General features: G+C 45.2%; 1 protein-coding gene across 5 annotated transcripts in view; it reads right to left on the bottom strand.

Annotated features, from left to right (window-relative positions):
- Nucleotides 1–26806, bottom strand: part of DOCK1 (dedicator of cytokinesis 1) — a 266167-nt gene extending 239361 nt beyond the window's left edge. For 2 of the 5 annotated variants that reach the window (XM_058841866.1, XM_058841869.1), the window contains exons 1-3: nucleotides 21353–21573; nucleotides 5324–5407; nucleotides 447–487 (exon numbers count right to left, since the gene is read on the bottom strand). In XM_058841866.1, the coding sequence (XP_058697849.1) occupies nucleotides 447–487; nucleotides 5324–5407; nucleotides 21353–21410 (183 nt within the window). In that variant the 5' untranslated portion in view covers nucleotides 21411–21573. Of the gene's footprint in view, nucleotides 1–446; nucleotides 488–5323; nucleotides 5408–21352; nucleotides 21584–26596 lie in introns of those variants that run through there. The other 3 variants (XM_058841868.1, XM_058841871.1, XM_058841867.1) reach the window with 3 other exon arrangements.
- Nucleotides 26807–27631: the final 825 nt, after the last annotated feature.

Here is a 27631-nt window from a genome sequence, read left to right as displayed (position 1 = left end):
CCCAATATCCCACCTAAATCTCCCCTCCTTCAACTTAAAGCCACTTCCCCTTGTCCTGTCACTCCATCCCATGTCCAAAGTCTCTCTCCATCTTTCCTGGAGCCCCTTCAGGCACTGGGAGGCCACACTGAGGTCACCTCAAAGTTCCTCCTCTCCAGGCTGAACAATCCCAGCCTTTCCTCCCTCCCTCTGCCTGCTCTGGACTCTCCTGCAGCTCCATCTCCTCCCTTTGGACCCCAGAGCTGGATACACCACTCATCTTCTAGACCTTGCTAAAAGAATTTTTTATTAACTTGAAAAATTCCCACTGACCAGAGGCTGAGGACACAGAGCAGCAGGGACCAGTGCACACCTGGGATCCAGCTCCATCAAACCCACACACCCAGTGCCAAAATCCATCTTATTCCAAGAGAAAAATGAGGCCCACACACTCTGGCAACACTCACCTTCTTGGATTTCTTCCGTAGTGTATAACCCCTGTACCAACCTAGGAGAGAAAAAAGGGGAAAAGCATTAAAAAGTTCATTTATGGCACCTCCCAGCTGCTCCTCCCCAGCTCAACAGCACCGTTGGGTGGTTTCTGATCCTGCTTCAGCCCTGCACATCCCACCTGAATTTCAATTTTCCATAGGCTGGATATCCTGGATAAAACAAGTCATCCTGGAGGGTATAAAATCAGAGTGATAGTGGAGACAAGTACATGGCAGAGATGGTGGTTCACAGGATGTGTTTAATTGCTGTGTATTTAATTTTAATTACTAACTCACCCACACAAACAAAACCAACTTAAGAGCATAAACTTGACAAAAATTTCCTGATAGACTACTTCCATTTCAAAATCCACCTAAATTCCACAAATCCAAGTTTTCAGCTGTTAGCCATCTCACCAGGAAACAGGAATAATTTGGAATTTAGGTGTCACATATCAAAATACAAAAGCAAAGAGCCCTTTTGGAAAGCCGAGCCTGGATACAACATCCACCCCTCAGCCTGGTAAAGAAAGGTTTGTAGAGCAAAGCATCCCTGTCTAGGGGAGGATGGGGAGATCACAAAGCAGATGTGGAATAGAAACTGCAGTCCCAGGGAACAGGGAAGAAGTTCCATGAAATCAACACATGCTGATGAATTCATTATGCAAACTCTGGGACCAGAAATCCAAATTAAAGGCTCAAGCACACGGGATTTTTCAGTCTGCTCTCCTGCAGCACAAGCCCAAGGGATTCATCCTCTTCTCCCTGCAGCACCTGGGGCTGGTTAGTGCCACCTCAAAGACCTGGGCTGTGTAATCACCACACTTCACCTCCCAACAGAGGCTGCCACAGCCTCACATCCCACATTCCCACTGCTTCCAGAGGAACATCAAACTGCTGCTGAAATCAGCACTCCCAATCCTGCTCAGGTACAAAGGAGGCAAAGCATTCCTGCCTGTGCTCACCCCACTGCCTGCAATCCGTGCACAGATTCCAATCCTCATAAAAAACGGGAATTCCCACGGTTTTAGATGAACAAAGCAACATTTTGAAGTCCTGGCATTTAAACTGCTGAACAACACAACTCTGATCAGATGCACTGCACAACTAAAGAACAAACAATAGTTATTTCTTCTCCCACTGCACCTGTGCAATAAAAGCCCTGTGGCAAACACAGCTCCCCATGGATGAACCTCTGCTTCCTGAAATTCTGCAGCCACAGCTCCCAGGATCATGGAGAAGAGAGCAGCCAAAATCTGCCCTGGACAAGTGGCTGCACTCCTGCTCCTTGCAGAGGTCCTGATGTGGCCAGGCAGGTCAGACCAGGCTCCTCCTGTGTGCAGCTGGTGCTGGGTGTCCAGCCTGGAGCTGTGCAGGGAGCCCAGTTTGCACCTGCAGCCCTCACTGGTGCAACTGGAGGCACTGGGTCTGGCCATGAACGGGCTCAGAGGAGGGCAGGGACACCTAAACACGTGCAGCCATCTCTAAACAACTCCCCAAAAACATGGGAGAGCTGGGGAGGCTCACCTGGAGAAGCTCCAGGGAGAGCTCAGAGCCCCTGCCAGGGCCTGAAGGGGCTCCAGGAGAGCTGGGGTGTGCCAGAGGGCAGGGCTGGATGGGATTTTGGGCAGGAATTGTTCCCTGGGAGGGTGAGGAGGAGCTGGGATGGAATTCCCAGAGCAGCTGGGGCTGCCCCTGGATCCCTGGCAGTGCCCAAGGCCAGGCTGGACATTGGGGCTGGAGCAGCTGGGACAGGGGAAGGTGTCCCTGCCATGGCTGGGGTGGGAATGGATGAGCTTTGAGATTCTTTCCAGCCCAAACCATTCCATGATTCCAGGAATTCCTTCCCTGGGAAGGAGGTGATGCTCTGGCACCAGCTCTGGAATCCTCATCCCTGGACATGCTCAAGACCAGACCTTGACCTTAAGAAATCTGGGGCCAAGAAGCTGGAAATGTGCATCCAAAGAAATGCTCAACTAAAAGACACCAATGAAATATTTCTGTCAAAGCTGCAAGAGACTCAAGAATTTGCTGTGGTTACCCTCAAACAATGCTTCCATTTTTGACACAGTTACACTGCATTCATAACAAACAAACAAATCAAAAATCTGCAACAAAAACTAGACTTTCCCATAATACCAAGAATAAATGTCTGAAAATCTCTGTTTGGGAAGCCAAATTCCCTCCTCACAGCAGCACTAGACATTAATTGATGCTCCAACAGTCAGTCTTGGTTTTGAGGTTGATTTTCTCTTACATTTCCCAGCAATTCCCTTTAATGAGCCACATTTATTGATCATATGGTTCCATTTGCCCATTCCATCAAATAAAGTCAAGAAATAGAATTAAGACAATAAAGATGTGGAAAGTACTAATCCAGAATGTGGCAAATACTTGAGTTTTAAGGTATCTGCTACAAAATGCAATCCTCCTCTCCTGCAGAGCAGGATATTTAAGAATTCCTATGGCTTTCCTCTTTGGCTTTTCCTCTAAGGCTCAGATTAGAAGGACAGAGAAAGTTTTCTAGCTGAAAAATAAAATAAATACTTCCTGAAAGAAAAAAATTCATTTTATTTTCAACATTAATTAGTCTAGAAAGTAGCTTCATGTTTACTTTGGTTCCTGGAAGAACACAAATTTAGCACTTAATAGTGCACATTCATTTCCAATCTCCTCACTCCCATAAAAACAGGGGATGTTTTCCACCAAGACTGAAACTTTACAGAATCTGCACACTGAATTCTTTCTACACCATTTTTTTGCATTTCAGAGAGGAAAAAAGTTTCCACAATTAGAATTTAAAGTGTCAAAACTTCTTGAAAAATTCCAAAATAAGTTCTGCTCATTGGCAACAAAAGTAAATATTATTTTAAACACAGGGGGAAAATTCAACTCAGAAATTAAATCCAGTACATGGCAGCAACAGATATCCCATATCTGCCCTAAAACCACATCTTCCAGACTATGGATGTGAGATTGAGCCCTTCCAACTCCTCACCTGTCTTCTGCAGAGACCCCAACTGAGCAAGGATTTCCCAGGAGCTTTTCTTGGCAATGCAGATTCAGTGGGAAAAAAAACCCAAGAAATGTATTTCTACCACTTCAAAGCCCACAGACACAGACCAGTCTTCAAAACTACTCTGAACTTAAGAATTATTGCAGAAAACTAATTTTAAAGAGTATCAAGTCTACAGCAGGATGGGAGGAGTAGAATGTGGACTTCTGTAGGTATCCAAGAAAAAAACCCACAGGGAAAAAGGGTAGGAAAGGCAAAATCCCAGCTCTTTAACAAAAAGGCTTTACTGACTCTTCCAGCAAGTTTTCTGTCTCAGGATTATTTATTTAGGAGTTTTTCCTTTGGATGGGCCCATTCCCACCTCAGCCCAGCACAGGTGGGTGAGTCCCAGGCCCACACCTGGAAATTTGTAGGGTTCAAAACCTGCCAGGGGCACAATCCACACCAATTTTATCCAGGGAAACAGGGAGATCAAACAACTCAAATAATCCCCTAATCTTGGCAGCTCTGAACAAGAGAGAAGAGTTACAGCATCTAAATCCCCATCTCAGCAGGTTGGGAATGAGCAATCAGTGCTTGGGAGAACAGGAATTTGTGTTTCTTTTACCATCAACTCATCCCATGTGTTCCAATCCCTAAGAGGGTGAGAGGGGAAAGATTTTCCTATTATTTATTTCCTGTTTTCCTATTATTCCAGTCCAGGGGAAAAGTGGCTCATCCCCACTGTCCCACTTATTTGGGAACAGTCAGCATTTGAAAGGGTTTCAGCATTTGATAGGGTTTCACATTCTCTGCTCAGTTTCTCCCACATTCATTAAATAAATCTATTTATATATCAAAGTACAAAGCAGTGCAATATTTGAATGGCTCCATTTGCATTTAAAATCTTTGCATTATTAGGGGTTTATTAAAGCATGCAACGTCAGATAGTGGAAGATTGCTTTGCTCAAATTTGGCATTGCAGCAGCAAACTGAGCTCCAATAAAATTCCAGCCCAGAAATAATGAGAAAATTCAAAAATTCCACTTCCAGTGATGATCAACTCTTGCTAAAATAGTCCTGTTTGTTTCAGTAAATATAATATTTTAAAAAATCCAATTAAGCCAACAACTAAAATTAATTTTTCACTATCACCCAGACCAACCAATAGATCAATGTCTAGAGAAGCAAATTAAATCAACATATTAAATTAACTCATCTTTCCACAAGACAAACAATGTTACACTATTTCAAACAGACAGCTTAGCTCTCTGTTCCCCACACCTTTCCAAACTGCAGCATGCCATAAAATTTCAACTCAAGGATATAATGGAAGAGTTTTATTTTGCTTGGATTAAGAGCTGAAAATGTTTTGACACTTTCCACATCATGTTGATTATCAAACTCAGCACTGAGATTCCCTTGTACAAGGATGAGGGAGGAAAGATTTTGGTACAGGTGATGTCTGTAGAGTTCCATATCAAAAGAGTTATCTGGAAAATCAGTGCACAGTAACACAGGCACCCATCTCAGAAGAGACACATAAATAATTTAGGACCCAGGTGACTTTCAAATTCTGACTAAATTTCTTGTAGCAGCAGGTTCATCTGCATTACCTAAGGGTACCCAAAAAGCATCTTTCATTTCTCTGATGTGGGGGAGATGCCACAACTGATCCATACAAACCCAGCTATGTGAAAACTCTTCTTCCCCAGAAAATCCAGTGCTTATTCACCAGCTCACCAACCACTTGTCTCCACTTGCTTCAACTTCCAGTTCAAGAGGGTCACAAGCAGAAAAGGAAGGCAATTCCCAAAAAAAAAAATCCCATTTTTCAATTCAATTTTTGCCATCTTACCCTCATAAGTTTCCAGTATGTGCACGGTGTCACCAATCTGTAAGGAAAGTTCATCCGGTCCCCTGGCATCGTAGTTGTAGAGAGCTGGACAGAGGGAACACTGCTGTTAGTACAGGCAAGACAACATAATCCAGGTGTTTCTCCACATCTCTGCTTCTTGTACTCATTATTGTCATTCTGAATCTTTTTGTAAAAAAAAAATAATAAATTAAATTCTATAAAAATTCAGCCAAGTTCTTAAATCTATTAATATTTCCCTTTGTAACAAAAAAACCCCCAACCCACAAGTTCACTTTTTAAAGCTGTCCCTCACTCTGTTTATAATGCTGTGCTTCTTCATGGCAATACACTCAATTTTTGTTGTATTTGCCAGCTTTCCACAGCACTTTGTGTCAATTTTAGGCAGCTCTACAAAGAACTGCTCTGTCTTCCCTTGTCAGCTCAACACACAGAAAACTTACAAAGTGTCTTCAGAAAACTCAAATTGCCACACTAACATTAAAGGATGATTTCTCAGTCACTTCCTTCATTTACTGCATGAATAGGATGTTGAAAAATATCATTTCAGAATTTCTGAGTGCCAGAGGCACCATCCACTGTACAATAAACCCCAAAAAATCCAACAGGAACTCAAAGACCATTCTTTTCTGCCACTCCCAAAAGAAAATTTGGACACTTTTGACTGCTGAGATTGGCAATGTCCACAAATTCATCTGACAAAGAACGCTACAAACCAGGTTTGGTTGGGAAAAAAATACTTGTGATCTGAAAAACAAAACAGTTACAACTCTTAAAGCCACATTTTTAAATTTTATAAGGAGTAAACTCTCTGTAGGAGGAAAAAATCTTCCAATAGCAAGGAGGGTCCTCATGATTGAAGGCAGAGACTGAAATATTTCACAAGATTGAAATTAAAGAACTTTAGTCAAGGTGAACCCACAAAAGTTTCTCCCTCAATTTACAAGTGCAGCTACTCCCTCCAACAAGGATCAATAACACCTGAAAATCAGAATTTCTCACTATTTGTTGTAACTCTTCAGGAAACAAAAGCATTTTGAGAACATAATAATTACCTCCCAAGTTCCTACCAGCCCTCAGATCACCACTGCTTTTCCTTCTGCCTCAGTTTCCAGGACTCAGGGATGTTTTATTGGAACACAAAGAGCTGGATAAGCGACACGTGGCTCTCACAGGAAATTTTCAGACCAAGAGTTCACAGAGCATCCACAACACATCCCACACTCATTACAGATATCAAAGCACTTCCAAAAAAAAACCCCTCAAGTTCAAAACTTAGGGCAGAGTTACAGATGAAGCAATGAGAGGTGGGATCCAGGAAACACCTGCCTTACCTGGCCAGCTCCCTCCTCCCCCAGATCTCCTGCACCACACAGGAGATCAACACCACAAATCACATCTGTAACAACTGGCAACTGGACCAAAAAACCCTGCTCTGACCCCAAAGCTGATCATCTGCTCAGCCCCAGGCTCACAGACTGGGAACATCCCAGTGGGCACGAGGGGAGCTGAAATCCCAGCACGAGGATGGGGCACAGAGCCCACTGCTGCCTCCAGCCCAGCCTCTAGGAACAACTGCTTGTTCTCCCCAGAACTCCTGGAATGGCAGCTCACAACCAGATCAGCAAGAAATAAACAAATAATCCACTGGATCACTGATAAATAAACCCATAATCCATTGGATCACTGATAAATAAACCCATAATCCATTGGATCACCAATAAATCAATCCATAATCCATTGGATCACCAATAAATCAATCCATAATCCACTGAATCACCAATAAATCAATCCATAATCCACTGGATCACCAATAAATCAATCCATAATCTATTGGATCACCAATGAATCAATCCATAATCTATTGGATCACCAGTAAATCAATCCATAACCCATTGGATCACTGATAAATAAACCCATAATCCATTGGATCACCAATAAATCAATGCATAATCCACTGAATCACCAACAAATCAATCCATAATACATTAGATCACCAATAAATCAATCCATAATCTATTGGATCAACAATAAATCAATCCACAATCCCTTGGATCACCAATAAATCAATCCACAATCCCTTGGATCACCAATAAATCAATCCATAATCCATTGGATCACCAATAAATCAATCCATAATCCATTGGATCACCAATAAATCAATCCATAATCTATTGGATCACCAATAAATCAATCCATAATCCACTGGATCACCAATAAATCAATCCACCCAGGCTGGCTGGGTCCTTTTCTCTGCAGAACTCCTCTGACCTGACAGACTTTAGAAGAGGGAAATAAATAAATTTGAGCAACCAAGCAGAAAAAAACCCATGGAAAAGCAGTTTGGGAAACACTGTATAAGGTGGAAGATGATTAATGGAATAAAAACACACTACAGTGTAAAAAGAAAAAAGGTCAGGTGCACTGCAGAGAACAACATCACCAGGATTTAAATGAAGGTTTTAGAAAGGAACAGTTTCTATTGACATCAAAACAAGCCAAGCTATTTGTGTTTTAGTGTTTTCCTAATTTTTGTCATTATTAGACACAGAGAAACCTTCCCTCCCAGTGTCTGGCACAGGATCTCTGAAAGCCAGAAATGCAGGAGAAGGAGGTTCTGAGAAACACCTTAACAAAAATGAGCATTTTCAACCTCTCAGTGATGATCAGTGGTGAGCACAGAGCACGTGGGACAATCTGCTGGGAAACACTCCCCAGAAATATTCTCATTTCAGCTTTTGTGCACTGCAGGGAAAACAAAGTTACACAGCCCTAACTCCTTCAAATTTGGGTGGCTGGAGTGCAACACACACAAAAAAAATCCTTGGGGTGTTTACTCAGATCCCTTCAAAGCTCACAGCTCAATCAAGAGGCCCCTGGGATGTTCACACATCCAAAAATGAATCCAAGGACAGTCTCCCACCTCCAGGACCCTGACAAGCAACTTCACTGACTCACACCAGACATCCCAGCCAGGAAAAATCTGCATTATAACAGATTAAAAAATCACTCCTCTACTCAATTCACACTTCAGCTGAGCATTTCTCCAACATTTACGTGGAATAACACTCAGGATCAAAGGCAGCTATGAATAAAAGGCACTAAAATTTATGCCCAAGAGTGCTAAAACTGGTGTCTGTCACCAGAAGGAAGGTCAGGCACCAGGAGCTGTGGTGTAATGACCAATTCTTCTGACAGAAGATGACAAACAGCCATCAAATGGTAATTACTGCCCACAACAGCTCCCACTGACCTCAACTGACTGAGGAGCCAGGGAGGGGTGATTTATCTTTAAAAATACATATATATGTGTGAAAAATACGTCTGCAAGAGAAAATAAATCACATTTCTGGCTTCCAACAGCATTGACAGATCGTGAAGCAAACAACCAAAATAACTATAAAGTGCATTCCACCCCTGTGATTACAAAGCAAGGCTTGAACTGCACCACAAACTCCCCTGCAAGGAAGCAGATAACTCCTTCTCACGGGTTTGTTTTTTTTATGTACACTGGCATCAAAAGATGTTGTGATAGAAAATGTTTGATTGGAGCAAATGACAAGGCTTTAATTAAAGGAAAAGACAAAATTTGGAGGAGTAAAGCATGAAATGGGTACGTTTGCATTTTGTATCATCAACTGTATCCTGCATTATAATTTAAAATATTTAAAAAGCCGGGGTATAACTTTTGATTTTTTTAAGTTTTTTTTTTTTTAATTGAAGTATGTTTTGTTTAATTTAAAAAAAATAAATCCTGCATCCACACAAGAGTCCCAGAGTGCCAAAAGCAAAGGAATAAGTGTGGGCACAGAAAAAGGCATTTTTCAACTCTAGGAGTTGATAAAGAAAGGAACAATGAACAGGGCATTACAGTAATTACACCAAACCCCCATTTACCCTTCAAGAACACAAAAGAAACACCTCTGTAGCTGCACTCATTAATCTGCATACATCAGAAAAACGAGGAGGACAACACTAGAAGAATTAGAGGTGGAAAAAAAGGAAAAAGCAAACAAAGGTAACATCAATTTATGTAGAAAAAGCTTTTTGCTGAGTGCATGAACGGTGAGATATCTTAAGATATCATAAAGATGTTACAGAGTAATATTCCCTGGTATTACTTTGCTTTAAAGGCTGTATTAATCATTCTAAACTCCTGAAAGAAACCAAACTACATTTAACACATTACCAGCTTTATTTTACACTGGCTTTTTAAAAAACTCCCTAAATCATAACTGTGCTTTTTCAATAAAAGCAGACAAATTGCAAAGGTGAAAGCAAAGTCTTTTGTAAATTCTCTGGTATTAAAAGACATCTGAAGCTTTTCCTACTTTCCCTAAAATGAAAGTGGCTGATTTGAGTATTCAGGCAGATTCCTTAGTTCTCTGCTACTCACCCAGAGGAGTTTCTAATTTCTACACCAGAGGCTAATGGAGAAGGAAAAGGAAAAAAAACAGTGTTTGAGTCAGGAGTTGCACCTGAGAACTGTTAAAGACAATTATTTCATGTGTGCATTAACCAAGGGTAGAGCCTCTTGCCCTCCTCACCTTGGGTTTTGTCATTCCTGGTCTCACCAAGCTTGATCCAGAGCTCCTTCTCAATGTTTTAATTATTCTGTTATCCAAACATTCCCAAAAAATTAACTTCCCAAAGAGAGGAGAAGCCTGGAGAAATCTGTAGATCTGAAGTTACCACCAAGCTAAAGGAGAAAATCCAGCTCCAGGTTCCTCCTGGCCCAGTGATGCTCTAATCTTATTGATTAAATCCATGGATGTGACTTTCATCACAGGATTAGCCTAAATCCCACAAGTTCAAGTAGATAGAAAGGATTTATCAGCACTTTCCCTTACAAAGGTGAGACAGTTCCTTTCACTCCTCTCTGTGAGCAGCAAATTCCTCAAACACACAATGCTTCACCTGGGAACTTCACAACTGCACAGGGCACCTGCTGAGAGAATCCTAAACCAGATTCTGGAACCTCTCAGCCTGCAGTGCCAGCCTGCCTCCCCTTTTCCAAAGTGAGGACACCAAGAATGAAGGGCCACCAAGCTTTTCTAAGCACAAAGAGACACCTCAGGTCCCACTCCAGATGGCAAGGGCAAAAATTTGTTCTGCATCACATTTGGTGTCTCATCCCTCCATACCCAATGTGAATTAATTAATAAGCTGAGGAAACTTCAGAAATCCAAACAATCCCAAACTTGAGGCTTCTCAAAGTGTAACCACCCTGCTGAGTCCTGCTGGCAGAGCTCGAGTAGGACAAACCAAGATGCTCACTTGTCCTTTCTGCACTAATTGAAAAGTACAGAAAGAAATAAAACCTGGAGAAAAGGAGGCTCAGGGGTGAAGCTTCTGGCTCTGCACAACACCCTGGCAGGAGGGGGCAGCCAGGATGGGAAGGGAAAGGGACAGGACGAGAGGAAATGCTGCACTAGGGGAGGCTCAGGGTGGACATCAGCAGCAATTTCCCCATGGAAAGGCCATGGAAAGGGTTGGCCAGGCCATGGAAAGGGTGGCCAGGCCATGGAAAGGGTGGCCAGGCCATGGAAAGGGTGGCCAGGCCATGGAAAGGGTGGCCAGGCCATGGAAAGGGTGGCCAGGCCATGGAAAGGGTGGCCAGGCCATGGAAAGGGTGGCCAGGCCATGGAAAGGGTGGCCAGGGAGGTCTGGAGTCCCCATCCCTGCAGGTGTCCCAGGAAGGGCTGGAGGTGGCACTCAGTGCTCTGGGCTGGGGACAAGGTGGGCATCATCCACATCCATCCACAGCTTGGACTTAGAGATCTTGGTGCAGTTTTCCAACCTGAGTAAATCTGGGATTCTGTGAAGTGAAGAGTTCTGGACGAAGCCAAGATTTCCAAGAAACAAGTTCAGGTTCTTGCTTTCCTTCCTCCCCCCCTTTCAAGCCAGACACTTTTATTTTTAGGGAGCTAATGAAGTGAGCTGCTCAGGCACCATTTTAACAGCTCTCCCCCCCTCCTTCTGGCTAATCTGTATTCAGAGTACTTCACCACCAAGTACTGAGGGTATAAAGCTGAAACTAGTGCTAAAATATATATATATATATATGTAATTATTGACTCTAACAGCATTATTAATGTGCCATAATGCACAGCTTACAAGAAGCACAATCAAGAACGTCCAAATTGATTTTTAATATTAAGAAGTCCATTAAGTGAAACACCCCGGATGCAAAGAGTAATCACATCACCCCGAGCTCTCAACACTGGCTCCTGCAGAAGAAGCAAGATGCTGATTTAGACTAACACAAAGCATTATCCAGAGGCAGATGTTTTGGCATCTGTCCTGTGGCAACTCAGAATCACAAAGTAAGTGAGTTCTGATGTTCTCTCAGACCTCTTACATTTCACTGGGGGCCACTAAAGAGCTGTAACTTGGCTCTTGCTCTGGCACCATCCTCCATTAAGGCAAGGACAGCATTTGAGCATTAGCTGTGCTCACCCAAGAAAGGATCTGTGCCTCAAGAAAGGATTTCAGTGCTCAGAATTAAGCAAAATTCAAAACCACCTCTACACATGGTTATCGGAAAATTTACAAAAGCTTCAACACTGCTATGCAGAAAACATCCCCAGGGGTCTGCTGGGCAGAAGAAGGACAAGAGTTAAGGGCTGGAGGGGAGGAGGAACTTGTCCAGCTTCTGGTCAGTGCTGGCAGAGCATCAAATGTGCCTGGGCTGGTGGTGAGTCAGGCCAGATCCTCCAGCTGAGATTCCCCAGGAGATGAGAAGTGACCACAACTGGCAGAGCAGCAGCTCCACACCCACTCCAGCCTGATGTGTCTCCATCCCTGCCCTTCCCTGGCAGCAGCACTGCACCCACCCCATCCTCAGCCAGCCCTGCCCAGGGTCCAGCCTGTCAGCACCTCAGGGACAGCAGCACCTCCATCAATGGTAAGGACAGCCCCAGCAGAACTCCCAAATCCAGCCACAGAACCCCAAAAACTCCATCAGCAACAAGGACAGCCCCAGCAGAACTCCCAAATCCAGCCACAGAACCCCAAAAACTCCATCAATGGCAAGGATAGGCGTAGAAGAACTCCCAAATCCAGCCAGAGATCCCCAAAAACTCCATCAACAGCAAGGACAGTCCCAGGAGAACTCCCAAATCCAGCCACAGAACCCCAAAAACTCCATCAATGGCAAGGATAGTCCCAGGAGAACTCCCAAATCCAGCCACAGAACCCCAAAAACTCCATCAATGGCAAGGATAGGCTTAGAAGAACTCCCAAATCCAGCCAGAGATCCCCAAAAACTCCATCCATGGCAAGGACAGCCCCCAGCAGAACTCCCAAATCCAGCCAGAGATCCCCAAACATCCAGGGCTGGAAGTGACTCTGGAGATCATCCAGTCCAGGAGCACCCAGAGCAGGGGCCACAGGAACACATCCAGGTGGGTTGGGAATGTCTCTCTCTGAGGAGACTCCATGGCCTCAGTGGCAGCTGTTCCAGCACTCTGCCACCCCCAAGGAAAGGAGTTCCTCATGCTGAGGTGGAACAGCTCGTGTTTTGGCTTATTTTTGCTTTATGTCCAACCACAGGCTGTGCAGAATCCCAAATGGCACAAGTTCACTCTTTAACCCAGCGTGTGAAAAGGACTTGGAAACCCTGAAGTCCTTCCCCACACAGAGCTCCAGGCTAAACCCACACAAATGGTGTCAAAGCTCCCCCAAGCCCAGTTTGGTGTTCCAGGAGGCCACAGAGCTCGCTGGGAACATCCCTGAGGCATTAGAACTCTTCAAGCCTCTCCTTGCCATGGCAGGAAACTCCTATTGCACTGAGCAGAATTGTGCTAAGAGGGTGTATTTTACTAAGGGTTACTTCAGCACTGAGCTTGATGGCACAGCTGTATTTTAACAAGCATTTCAACGACTAAAAAAATCAAGTTCAACCCTCTGAAACTCCTCTTGCACTACTGTGAAAACAGGAAAAAAATGACACAATTCACTGCAGCACCGAGCTGATGATGCAGAGCAAAGAGCCCAAAGCAAGGAGGAAATGATGTGATGGGGAAGATGCTTTCATTTCCTACTGTTCTTCCACCTCAGTATTTCTACAAGGGAAAACAAAATCAAAATTCCTCTGTTCCTTTCTCAGGAAAGCCTCTGGAATGGGAGAAAAAAGATGAAGGCGTTTGAGGCTTTTTACACATCAAACCTTACTCAATTTCTTTCTCTTTGCCATCACCTTATGTGGCTGTCTCCAACAGCAAGAGTAGAGACCCCAAGTCAAATAAACCCTGAGGAACTTGTTCTGTTTTCCCCAAAAGAGCAGCCAGAGAGAGGAATGAGCTGCTGAGAGCCCCAGTTTAACCCAGCAACGCTTTCCCCCTCTCTCCCAAAACAGCCGGGCTATGGCAGAAATGGGAATTCAGCGCCGCTTTTCCTGAATTTGCACCTCACACCCGAATTAAGGGGAAAACATCACCATGGGAGCGAATCAAACAGCACTGAATGCATTAAAAGATAAGAGCAGCATTTTGCAAAAACAGGGAAAAATTGTTTTTCTCCAAACCAGGGGCAATCACATGCTCCGGGCAGCTTCCAGCGGACTTGGCTCGGCCACTGGCCCTAACAAAGGGTCACTGTCCAGCTCCCTCTCAGCACTGGGGCAGCTCTCAGAGTCACTCCATATCCCTCTAATTCCCATTTTCCTACTGAACCCACACCAATTCTTTGCTCATTCTGGAAGACGTAAGGAAAAATAAGTGATGTGATCCCACTGCTCATTGAAGAGGCAGCATCACGTTTTATTCCATAAATTCACAGACTTTTGGGAAGGGGGGAAAAACAGGGTAGAGGAACAGCCTAAATCTTTGCTTCCAGACACTGAGATCCACAATTTTGGCACAATAAGAACCCACCTGTATATTCACAACCATTCACTTTATCATGAATTAACTTAGTAATTCTAAATCCTTTTCTAATCTAATCACAGAATATTCTGAGTTGGAAGGGACCTACAAGGATCATCAAATCCAACTATTTTTTATTATTATTTAAATTTATCAATGATTTTTAGTATGTATATAGTGTAATAAATTTGTATTTTAAAGTTGGTGTAGCCCAGTAATTGATCCCAGATGTACACAGGAATTCCCAGGTGAGAAATTGGTTCCCCACTGCTCAGACACCCCTCAGCCTACTGAAACACATCAAAAATAACCCTTATACCCACTTCCCTCACTGCCCTGAGCCTCAAAATTGCCCTTGTTAATTCAGAATAGTTCAAAGCTGTAAATCCTTCCTTCCCAAGCATAATCATCCATGCCAAATGTATTTTAAAAGCCCCCTGATGGTCACATATTAATGCCAGGAGGGTGATTAAGGTGCCACTAACCCAACAGTAACTCACTAACCTCTGCTATAAGAAAGGGAGTATTTTGATTGTTCTTTCCCCGTTTTGGGCAGGTTATTTTCCCAGAATCACTCTGAGAATTCCCTGAAAAGGGCTGAGGCATTAGCACCCAGCACATGCCCCTGGCAGCCAGGGCAGAGCAGGGGCCAGAGCCAGCTCCTGGCCGAGGAGCAGATCCGTGCTGTTCCCAGCACTGCTCCGCTGGAAACAACAGCTTAAGGGGACTGATTTCCCTGCCATAATTCCCAAAATCTGCTCTCATGTCTCTGTTCAGAAAGCTCCAACAGGCAGCAGAAGCTTGTGCTAGACTGGACAGAGTAACTTTCACCTTCAAATGTTTGCTTCCCTCGCTGAGAAAATACTGCGCTTGTCTAAAATGAGTGGTTATTTCTCAACAATTCAACTCATCTCCACTTGCAGCACCTCTGCCTCAAAACAGAACTGTTAAAAAAACAAATTAATGGCAGCCAGCACACTGCACACTCAGCTCATGTGCAGCAAACCAGCTTGGTTTTGATATATAAATCACATATTTGCCATGGCTACGTTTGGTGGAAGCATCCTCTGAGACACCAGGAGCACTCAGCAGTGGGATCTGTGCTGGAAAAGGTGGGGAATTTGTGCCATTTTCCTGGAGGAATCTAACTCATTCCTCTTCCTAAGCATCTTTCAGTGTTCTGGAGAAAAACAATTTAATTTTAAAAACATTTCCTGTTCCATGAACAGTCCAAGAGCAAAAGGAAGCTGATGCACACAAAGGTAACAACACAAACTCTGTCATGTGCAGGTGCAGCAAGAATTCAAGATCTCATAAATAATCACCAATATTTTACTTTTCACTAAGTTTACCCAGGCATTTCTCAAAGGTGTCACTACCCATCTCCTGAAAAACCTAATCTGGCATGCAATTATTCTAGCTCCCCTCCACAAAATTATTTTATATTATCCACACTTTTTATGTAAATGTTATGGAAGCATCCAGACAGCACTTTATAAATATAATACATGAACTCCCAGTCTTAAAGGTTTATATCTTGATTTAAGATCAGCACGCTGTGTTATAGATGCTATCACGCCTGCAGCGTAGAAGCTTGCAGTTATGCCAATATTTTAAATATTCAAGCTCTAAAAGTATTAAAACTCCTGGTTTTCAGCCAAGAACATGTTCACCTTTGTGTGCTCTAACTGTGGAAACTGCAGCTGTAGCAGGAAGCCCAAACTGTACTTTCTGTGTTTAAGGCAAAAATCTGAACCAGTTCCATCACTCATCACAGCCCAGTAAATAAACAGAGGCCTCCTCTGCAGCACAAGTGATTGATAAAAATCTGTTAATAAATCACTTCAAGAATACATTCAACTAGAAAATCAAACCAGAGCTGAACCCACACAAAACTTCCAACAATGTCAGCAGCACCATAACTGAGTCATTCTCTGAAGTCTTTACTGAAATGTGCTTATCTGGCTATATCCAATCTTTATTTTTTGGGAATAAGAATTCCCCACCCCACAGAGCTCAAAGCAAGATACTTCAGTCACTCCTTGAAGACTCAACTGATTCTTAGAGAAGGTTTAGGATATTTTTCCCAAAAATGCTTTGCTAATCTTAAAAGTCCTTTCCAACCGCGATGATTCCAAGATCATCCAAGTCCAAGGGTGAACCCAGCCCCAGCACCACGGTCACCTCCAAACCATGTCCCCAGGGGCCACATCCACACGTTTTGGACACCTCCAGGGATGGGGAATGCACTCCCAGGACCTGATGGGACCCCATTCCCACTTTGTGGCTGCAGCACTGGTTTAACCAAGCCTGTGCCATAATCTTGCATAAACACCACCTCCACCAACGTCCCAAAATTGGGATTTAGCAGGAGAGGGACCAGACAGAATCCAAATAATTCCCATAATCAGCACTTTAGAGACAGATCAAGACCTTAGAAAAAATTCCCTCATCCATGAGCACCTCCTGGGACTCTTCAATGCTCAGCATTAAAGCAATCCCATCTAACTGCAGATGTTCCTATTATCCAGATTGACATCTAATGTGCTTTTTTAATCCTTTTAGAGTCTTAGCTCCAGTCAAATGCTCAAGAACACAACCAACAAACACAAACAAGCAAGGTGTAGTGTAATAAATATCAAAAGAATATCTGGCTCTGCATCAGAAAGTTTGGGGTTGGAGTTTTGACCCATTTGACTCACATGCTATGGAAACTACTGGCCAAGAAATATCTCTGCACCACAAAAAATATCTGTTCTCATCTCCAGCTACTTCACTGTGAGCAAGGACAACTGTTTTCATACCAAAGAAGCTCAGTGACGGAAATCTCTGGGAAAAAGTTCTTTATCCATAAATAAAGATCACTAAATTGTCACATGTCACTAAATTAATTTTAAAAAGGAGTCAATGCCAGCTGTTTGTGAAGGCAGTCCCAGAGCTCCAGGAATTCTGAGCTGCTCCTGGGCACACTCCTGTGATGGCCTGGACAAAAAGTTTGGTTCCTTTATGCCAAATGTCAGTGAGAAGCATCAAAAAAGTGCAGAACAGCCCAGGGGAGGTGACAGAGAGGTTGGACAGGGACTGTCAGCAGCTACAGAGGTGTTGCTGACAGGCTGGCAGGGAAGGACAGAGCTGAACCCTGCCATACCAAACACAAACCTTGTACAGATCAACCCTGATGTGAAACAGAAGCCAAAATACTTTCAAAATTAAAAAAAAAAAAAAAAAAGAAAAAAAATTAAAAATGCCACAAACCACTTTTTTTTTTTTTACAACCAGTTTGAGTCACACCATTTGCCCTTCACACACTTCAGAGATCAATAAACAGAATAAAAAAAAACACCAAAAACCAAAAACCAAACCCATAAGATACACCAGGCTCACACAGAAGGAAATAAATTATGCTCTCAAGTCTTTTCCACCCAAGATTCTCGGTCAAAAAAAGTGATGGATTGATGGAACACTTAGCAGTCATGGCAAGAAAAATATAACCAGCAAGGCTGAGGCAGTAAAATAATGGGGAAAAAAGGGTGAGCAGGAAGGAAGACATTTCCTGCAGGGATGACAAGGTAAGAGGTGATGCCTACAGAAAATTGGTGGGAATTTGTGTGTCAGGACAAAAGAAGAGATATAAAGGAAAAAAAGAGGCTGGACACCAGGTAACATCACCACTACCTTGGGTTAGACAGAGCATACTAAAGGCTGGAGTATAAGCATTATTTTCTATACTAACGCCACAGATGAGCCATAGATTGATGCAAAAGAACAAGAATTCTCCCACAGCACCCCAAAGCAGCAGGAAAGAGTCAAAGTCAATCAAACAAGAGCTGCTGGACACATCATCTTTTAGCTCTTCCCGTAACTTTAAAAAGAGTAATTAAAGATTTCTTGTTATGTCGATGTTTTCACTCATACGCTCCCATTTTGAGAGATTAATCTTATATTTATCAACAGAAGCGTTCCCACGGGCCCTTATCTCTAACTTTGCTGGCCCAAGGAAGATTTCACCTCATCTCTGCACAGTCATGAAGCTGCAGTGCAAGCTCTCCTCCAGGGATTAATTCAGAGGACAGCATTTATAGGGCATTCCAAGCCGCTGCCTCGATAATCCCCAGCCATGGCAGGGGCAGGATTTGTTCACTGGAGTCATATGCACAGCAGATTTTTCTGAAAGCAAGCGTCCTTTTCAATCGTTCACCATCTGCCTCCAGACTCAGAAACTCAAATTCTCATCAACGGCTTCCATCTGGCTCAGCACTGAGAGATTTCCTGTGGCAGGGTCTACTACAGGAGCACTTTTTGCTATTACCAGTTGCTTCCACTTCATTTCTGCTACACAGACAGCGCACACTCTGCATGAAGCATCTCCTCAATGAAAGCACCCAACTCCACCATGCCCTGAACCATTCCCTGCTGCCAACATTTCTTCCTGCAGACCAGCTGGCACTATTAGGATGATGCTCCAGGCTAAAGCAGCAGCTGGGAGGCAGGGAAGCTGCTGGAGACAGGTAAGAGTGGAGCTTTCCATAATCCTGTACTCCCAGAGGCACCAGCAGCACCGGGCTTTGCCATGTTCTCCCTTAATTCTGTTTTTATTCCATGTATGAAAACAGGGAAAACCCTCCTAACACAGCACAGCTGAAGGTCTTAGAGAGGTTTGGGTACCATGTGGCCTCATCTGTTCCTTGTCCTCCTGGGACACTCGGGCCCCATTCCCTCCACAGATGTTATTTTATTCCATCCAGCTCCAAGCCCAGTGACGCCGGCATTTCCGCGCTTTGTTTGGATAAGCAGGAGAAGGAAGGCAGAGCAAACACAAACACCTAAGGCTGCACTTCCAGAAGGAATCTGCGTGCCTGAAGAGGCTCTCAGGTGTTTTAGAGGCTCTGTGGTCTCTCCACTCCCAAGTGCCCATCCTGCACTGCCAAACCTTCCAAATGCTCCAGGAAGCTCTGCCAGAACCAGCCAGGAACTGCCCAGGTCAAGCCAGGAGGTTCCTCCTCAAGGAAGAGAATTCCTGATGCCCCCACTGATACCCTCCCCACATGGGACCCCTCAGGGATAACGAGATTTTCCCAAAACCCCCACACCTGCTCAGCCAGGCAGCTGCTCCAGCGGGTTTTCCACCTCAATATTCAATAATTTGTGCAGCACATCCATTAAAGTGGCCCAGCTCCTACAAGAGCAGGGATGTACAAACAGAGTGCCTGAAAAACCCAAGTGCCTACAAGCACAAACATTGATTATGTACAATTTTGCTGCCATTCCCGTTCAGAAATTACACAGCAAATCCTGTTCCACTCACTTGTTGGTATTTTCTACTGGGGAACACAAAGACATTTTACTACTCCAACACCCTCAGGCAAAATCAGCCACCAAAACCCTCTGCAAACATGTTCTAAAAAGGGTTGTGCTGAAATAATATAAGCAGCACTGGAAATAAAGCAGCAGTGCTAAAAAATATCATACAAAAAAAACCCAAATTCACGTATGGCAGCCAATGGTTGCTTCAGTTCCTCCTCCATCTGTTTGTTTTGTTACGTATATGGTACATGATTACACATAATAGTTCTCAATGCAATTATTTCAGTTTAGTTACAAAGCTATATGAAGCAGAAAAATATTTCCAGAGATATTTCGTATTTCTGCTGATGAAACTGAAATGTGGCAACTGCTGTTTCTTGTGTTCTGAAATCTTTACATCAGAAATGAGATTTAATGTGCAAATTACATAAACATGGGAAGATAATTCTATAAATATATAAATGTTTGCACAACTACAGTCTAAAAAGGGAGAGAAAGTTTCAGAATTACAAGAATTATCTCTTATTGAACATTTTTTTAGTTTAGACAGGGCGTGATTTCAATTCCCCCCACGCCCAAGTTAAAGGAGGAAAGTATTCCAATAACTCATCAAGGAATTCATTAAAGCCTTACTCAGAAAATTATTTTTGTCAGAACAGCCTTGGAGGCCACCACAGGCTAGAAAACAAAAATAAAAAATGCTTTTAAGTTTAATAAAAAAAAATAAAAATGACTTGTCAGTGGTCCACCACCCTGCCAAAGACCCATAAGGAGGAGCAGCTCCACTGAGTATTTTGAGGAAGTTTTGGACTTGCAGGAATTCAAAGGGAAGAGGTAAAACTGACACCTGTGATGGAATAAATACTTTAAAATTATTATTATTATTATTATTATTATTATTATTATTATTATATAGTGTTATTATATTATATATTCCTTATAAATTATTATAAATTATTATTATTGCTATTATTGGATTAGAGGCAGTTCCGTGTTGGAGCTTCCATTCATTAACAGGAGTCAGCCCCAGCTATTTATTTCCAGCTGGACACATCCACAGGTGTTTAACAAGAGGTACTGGGTTTCAGCCCTTAAAGATTAGACAAAGCAAAGGATCCCCCATATAATAATGTAAATAAATAATCCATAAAGGATCCTCCATCCTCCACAGCCAGCATGGGACACACTCCAGAAACATCAATATTTAAAGGAAAAATTATCCCAAATGTATTCCTGTAGCTGCAAGCTGACAGAGGGGCTTTCCTGGACAAGGTTTGACTTTAAGTTGCCTCCAGTTTTTTTTTCCCCTTCCCTGAAATCTTTGCCTTTGCAGAAAGGAAAATGCCTTTGTAACACAAAGAGATCGGTGCCAAGGTGGCAAACAGCCCAAAATTAGCATTGTTTGAGTGCACCTAAGTCAGGCATTTCCAATAGAACAGATTAAGGGATAATTACAAAACCCAGCAAGATACTGCTTGAAATCAGAGAATCCCAGAATGGTCTGGGTTGAAGGGACCTTAAAGCTCATCCATCTCCACCCTCTGCCATGGACAGAGACAACTTCCACTATCCCAGGGTGCTCCAATCCCATCCAACCTGGCCCTGGACACTTCCAGGGATGGAAATCCCAAATCAAACACCTTGGATCAGCCCCCTGACTACTGTCACTGTCACACTTGCACACCACAGGAAGGGTAAAACCTCATTTTTCTACCTCCTCTCTTATTTTCTAGGATAAAGAATAAAATTACCAGCTGAGAATTTCTAAACTGACTGAAAACTTCCTTTGCAAAGATAAATAAAAGCTCTGTACTATGGCCATAGGCAGCTGGCTACTTACTGAAGTCAGTTTGTGCTCCATGAGAGAAAAAAATACAGTAATTCCTGGAAAATCCCATCAGGAATCATTTCTCAGAACAATCCCATCTTGTAATCTTGTTGCTGGCCTGGATGAAAACAAACAGGAGTCCACAGCCTCTTCCACTTATCTGGTATCAGTTATTCCTCTCCAATCTGTTGTTTGCAACAAGTGTTTATTGACAGAGAACAACAGTGGCTGCTGAGTGAACTGGGAGAGCTGAGCACATGTCTGCAGTCCAACTCGAGTCATTCCTGCAGGAAAAGGTGTGGAACACCTTCCAGCCCCTTCCCTCTGCTTCAGGACAAGCCAGGGATGGGGCAGCACAGAAAGGAATTGCCTCAGCAAGAGGGAACTAAAGAGTATTGTAAAGCAGGATCACAGAATGGTTTGGCTTGGAAGGGATAATAAATAAGAATAAAGATCACCCAGTGCCACCCCAGCCATGGCAGGGACACCTTCCCCTGTCCCAGCTGCTCCAGCCCCAATGTCCAGCCTGGCCTTGGGCACTGCCAGGGATCCAGGGGCAGCCCCAGCTGCTCTGGGCACCTGTGCCAGGGCCTGCCCACCCTCCCAGCCAGGAATGCCTTCCCAATGTCCCATCTAAATCTGTTCTCTGCCGTTTTAAAGCCATCTCCCCTTGTCCTGTCACTCCATCCCTTGTAGAGAGTCTCTCTCCATCTTTCTTGTTGGTTCTTTCAGGTACTCTAAGTCCACAATGAGGTCACCCCAAAGCTTCTCTTCTCCAGGCTCAACCATCCAATTCCTCAGAGGGATATAACAAATAAAACCCTGGTTTTATTTATTTATTTTATAAAAAATAAAACATCTGGGTGTCCATGGGATATGCTGGCTCTAGGGAACTGAACGTGCAAGTGCTCACTCCAGTTAACTGATCAATTCAGCAGCCAATTTTCCATGGACATTTTACATTTTTACTCTGTGGCTTTGGGTTGTGCCAGAGCACAGCCCTGCTGTCACCAGCAGCAGTCACCTCTCCTGCCAGGCAGCTCCAAACCTCACAGCACAGCAGCACTAAAATCACCAAGATGCATCTTTTTCAATTTCCTTAAAATGTTTCCTTCCCTGCTCTAAGGCACAAATATTCACAAGATCATCACCTTAAACAAGAGCCCCCACGCACCACCACAGCTGCCCACAGCCTGGACTGGAACTGCAGAGTTCCACAAAAGCCTTCAATCTGTCCTGAAGCACCACAATCCTCCCTGAAGCAGCACAAGAGAAGCAGCAGTGCTGGGCTCTAAGATTCCTGTGCTTTCATCACCTTTCCTCTCAACAAATTCTTATCCCACCCTGTTCAAAAAGCAGAACTCAGCTGCAAAACTTTTGAACCATGATCACAGTATCACCTCTTAGTCCTCCAACTCCTTAAAGCCATCCCTAATAATAAAATATATATTTCTATGTACCTGGTTTGAAGGTAATTCCATAGACCCCTTTGGAAAAGCTATCCCAGTCTCAGAGAGGCACAGAAACACCCTGACAATGAAGTGTGGCCAATGTCCCCATCTAAAATTAGGTTTGTTACTATTTGCCAAGTCGTGACACACAACAAAGGCTCACCAGGAACAAACAAAAATACTGGAACTCACTGAATTTGGAAAATACCTCCAAGACCATCAAATCCAAGTGCAATTCCCACCTTGTCCCCAGCCCAGAGCACTGAGTGCCACATCCAGTCCTTCCTTGGACACCTTCAGGGATGGGGACTCCTCTCTGTAACTGGAAGTTCTCCTTTTGCATCTGACCATCCAAGGGCACGTGGCACTAATTTTCTATTTCACCATTTATTCAGTTTAAAAAAAAAAGGATTAAACTACCACAGTAGTGTCCTGATCACTCCATATGAACACAGACCTTTGAAGACAAAGGCATTTTAAATACAATATTTGCAGGAACCACAGTAGCACCAGTTTTACCTCACACTGCAGTTATCAGCCCAAAGGAAAAGGGGCAAAGAACAGCAAAATTTAGGATTTGGAAGCTGTCACAGCCACTGTGAACTATCTCAGAGGTGCTGGTCAGACTCCCAGACTTCCCAAAGCAGCTCTTTACATCCCTTTTCCCCAGCAGAAAGGAAACCACCAAAATTACAAATTTCACATCACACTCAAAGTAGGGAACAGCCACATTCCACTGCCACTCTGTGACACCCAGAGGACAAGAACAGCTCTCAGGACTCTCTGGAAGCCTCAGATGACCCCGTGGAGGAAGCCACACACCCAAGTGCTCCCCTCCACACAACCACACTCCTCCTCACCAGCACAGGGCGAGGGATGAAAGGCAGGATTGAGATGAAGAAGGATCCGCAGCACTGGGAGCAGGGAAAAGCTCCTCCAGTGAAGCTGATCATTTCCCTGTTTCGCTCAGCTCCCCATATGTTAATCCAATATCCGGATTATCCCATTAGATCCACACCCATTCCTCCTGCAGCCTCCCGCATGCTGAACTCTCTCAGGAAGCGGAGCTGAGTCACTCTCTCAACTGCCTGCTGAGATAATGCCTCTGCACAGAGGCTCGGGGCAGCAAATTCACTTTACAGGCATGCAGGGCATCCAGCAGCATCCCCAAATCCCACTGGGCCATGGGGGCAGTGCTCCTTAACACACCTGGGTCCTACCAGCTGTCCCTACAGCCTTTTGGCATAATTTGTTCCAGATGCGTTACAGCCAGCAAATCTTCAGGTCTTGAGATGTTAAGAAAGCTCTTGTTGTGCACAGGGATATACCAGAGGAAGGGGTAAAGGGATATAAATGTATTATATAAGCACATGTGTGAATTTTATATCTACACATCTCTGTAAATAGACACACGTCCATTTCTGAGCTCCCACCACTGTGACATAACACAACCACAACAACACAGCTTCCCCATATCTCTGCTTTGGGGAAGCCTGCACACAGAATCCCAGAATATCTGGGGTTGGAAGGCACCTCTGGAGATCATCCAGTGCATCCCACCTGTCACCTGGAGCAGGTGACACAGGAACACATCCAGGTGGGTTGGGATGAGACTCCACACCCTCCCTGGGCAGCTGTTCCAGGGCTCTGCCACCTTCATGGAAAGAAGCTCTTCCTCATGTGGAGGTAGAACTTCTCCTGGTTTAGCTCATGGCCATTGCTCCTCACCCTGTCACTGAGCACCACTGGAATGAGTCTGGCACCATCCTTTTGGAGATATTTGCATTGATGAGACACACTAAGCACTGCACATTATGTTTCACCAAGTCCATCAGCATTCCTATCAGGGATTTTCTCCCTGTCAGACAACATTGAGTCAACATCAGCCCCCAGGACTGGTCATGGCAAATAGGAAGAAAAATACTCTCAAGCCTGAATTTTCAGGTTAACAGTGCCATCTCCAATTCTGCTTGGGACCACACAACTGTTGCACCAATTCTGCACAACCTCCAGCTTTCACAAGCAGCAAAAAATAAAACACCACAAGACTCACAGTGCCCTTTCTTAACAACATAAAGGTCCATCAAACACATAGAAACAAACTGGATGTTCATTTTCTTTAGGACACCAGAAAGAAACCATCCCTCCCAAAGCAGCCTATAACTGAATGGCACAGGCCAGTGAATGTTCAACTAGCTCTAAATCTGATTTATCTCCTTGCGACTTCATCCACTTCCAACCCTCACATCCCTGTCAATTCAGCAGAGAAATCCCCCAGTTTGGCAAGGATCTCAGCCTCCTTGCAAGAAAAGGAAAACAAACTGTGAGAGAAATACAAACCTATTAAAAGACCATTACAAACTTCTCTGCAGAGCAGTGGACACAAAAAAAACACCAACATCGTCCTGTGCTTTTTCAAACTGGGAGGGTTTTTTTATTCTTAAATTAAATTTAAATCCAGTTTTCTTACTACACATGCAACTCCCCACACCGGCCACAGAAATACACTTGAACTATGTTGTAAAACAATCAGGTCTATTTCACACGGGGTTTTTTCTCCCATGTCATTTTCAAATCAATTTAAAGACATTCCTGGAAAGCCGGGCCCCAGTCAACCCCAGCACAGCAGCAGACACAGAGTTCCTGCAAAAGAGGAACTTGCTTTCGAGGGTCACTGGGTTGTAACATCAGCTTATGCTACGTGACAATTGTGTCATTCCAAAATACCCATCCCACACCACCAGGCAGATAATTTGGAAACTTAACGAGCGACTGCCATCAGTGGCAATTCTGCTTCCCTATGTTTGTCCTGCACCCTCAGCGCTGGAATTATCCACGGATCCCACACGGTGTAACCGGGATTTTCTAACATTTTTTAAAAGTCAAGCTCTGGTTTTCTAGGGACACACACACAGAATTTAAAATTAATTCCTACAACTGGCTTGGGTTTTACTCAGCCCCAGAAACTCCCTTCTTTCTGCTCGCTTTATGAGGTTTAGCTGTGGGTTTCTACAAAAAGTTGTTCTTCACAATCAATCCAGCCCAAGAACCGTGGTGGGCATTGAACTTCACGTTTCCAGTTTGAATAGTCAGATTTATTATTTCCTTTCCCCCAGACAAACACTCCTTCGTGTCAGTAAAGTTTTCTGCGCCGCAACCCCGAAATGAAACCTTTTGCACCAAAATCAACATCTTTAAACTCTTGAGGGGCCCTCTCGGCACAGCCCTGCCCAAACCTCAGCGGGGTTTGGTCCTGTTCAGTCCCAGCGCGGATGTTGGAGGCACCAGCTGGGAACAATCCCCCTCTGTTCGAGAGGGACGGAAGGAGCGCAGGAGGAAATGGATCCCGGCGAGCGGGGAAAGCCTCATCTGTATGAGCATCACAGTCCCCGCAGAGGCGAGAGCCTTGCTCCCGACACATCTCGGAGGGACAGCACTCGGGCCACGGCGTGGGCTCCCAAAGGAGCCAGCCTGGAAGCGCATCCCGCTCCGCCGCGGGGAGAAAGAGCCCGACGAGCCAAGAGCTCGGAGCTTCTTGGTGCGCGCAGCGCTCGGGGAGCGACAGGAACGCAGCGAAGGGAGAAACGCAACTTCTCCCAGCGGGGCACGGCGCTCCCAGACAACTCCTCAACTTCCTGGGAGCCACGAGGAGCCGGGCGGGGGAGGCAGGAACCGGAGGGGACCGGGGAGCACCGCGCTCCATCCCGGCCGCGGAGTGGAGCGGGGAGCGGGCAGGGACGGGGAGGCCGCGGCCGGGGGGGGGCCCTGAGCGCAACAGGCGGGAGCGGGGCGGGCGCGTCCTCACCTACGCCGTACTTCTCCTCCCTTTTGGTGGGCACCCAGCGGGTCATGGCGCCGGGAGCCGCCGGGATGCCAGAGCCCCGCTCCCTACGCCGCCATTTTCCGACCGCGGGACGGGAAAAGTTTCTCCCGACGCTGGAGTCATGTGGTGCGGGCGGAGCCAGCCCGGCCGGCCCGGCCCGCCGCCCCTCAGCGTCCCCTCAGCGCCCGCCGAGCGGCCCGGGCCGGCCCCCGGCCCCGGCTCCTCACAAAGGCAGCGCCTTCCCTGTCCCCGGCTTCGTTCCTGCTGCCTCCCCCCTTGGCCCGGGGGTGTCCCAGGGACACCCGGCTCTGTTCCGCCTGCCTTCCCGGTTGTGTCCCAGGTTGTGCTCTGCCGGGAAGTTTCTGGCTGCGTCCTCCCCGGAGATGCGCCTTTGAAACGAAGTTGTTTTATTTTTAGCAATGTGTAATTGTTGGAGCGAGATGCGCGTTTGGAGGTTGCGGTGCGGGATGGGCAAGCACGGGAAGTGGGTGGAGGAATATTGCGGGGTTAAACAAGGCCAAGTGCGGGAGCTGCAGATGGATCGGGAAAAGCCCCGGTACCGACCCGGGCTGGGGATGAGCTGATGGAGCAGCCCTGGGAGAAGGGCTCGGGGGTCTGCTGCTCACAGCTGGACATGCCCCGGCCCTGTGGGAATAAAACCTCCAGTCCTGGACTGATCCTGCACCGTGGGCAGTACGGAACGGGGGAATTCTGTCCTCCTGCCCCGCTCAGGTGAGGCCGCACCTGCCCAGCTGCCTCCAGCACTGGGATCCAACGTGAGGAGATGCTGGAGCGAGCCCAGAGGAGGCCATGGATACATCCCGAGGGCTGGAGCCCTCTGGAGCCAGGCTGGGACACCTGGGGGGGCTCACCTGGAGAGGAGAAACTCCAGGGACACCTCAGAGCCCCTGCCAGTGTGTAAAGGGAATCCAGGAGAGCTGGAGAGGGACTGGGGACAAGGGATGGAGGAACAGGACCCAGGGAATGGCTCCCAGTGCCAGAGGGCAGGGCTGGATG

This window comes from Poecile atricapillus, chromosome 6 (assembly GCF_030490865.1).
Source record: "Poecile atricapillus isolate bPoeAtr1 chromosome 6, bPoeAtr1.hap1, whole genome shotgun sequence".
In the NCBI taxonomy this organism is placed as follows: domain Eukaryota; kingdom Metazoa; phylum Chordata; class Aves; order Passeriformes; family Paridae; genus Poecile; species Poecile atricapillus.
This window is presented reverse-complemented; position numbering and strand designations above follow the sequence as displayed.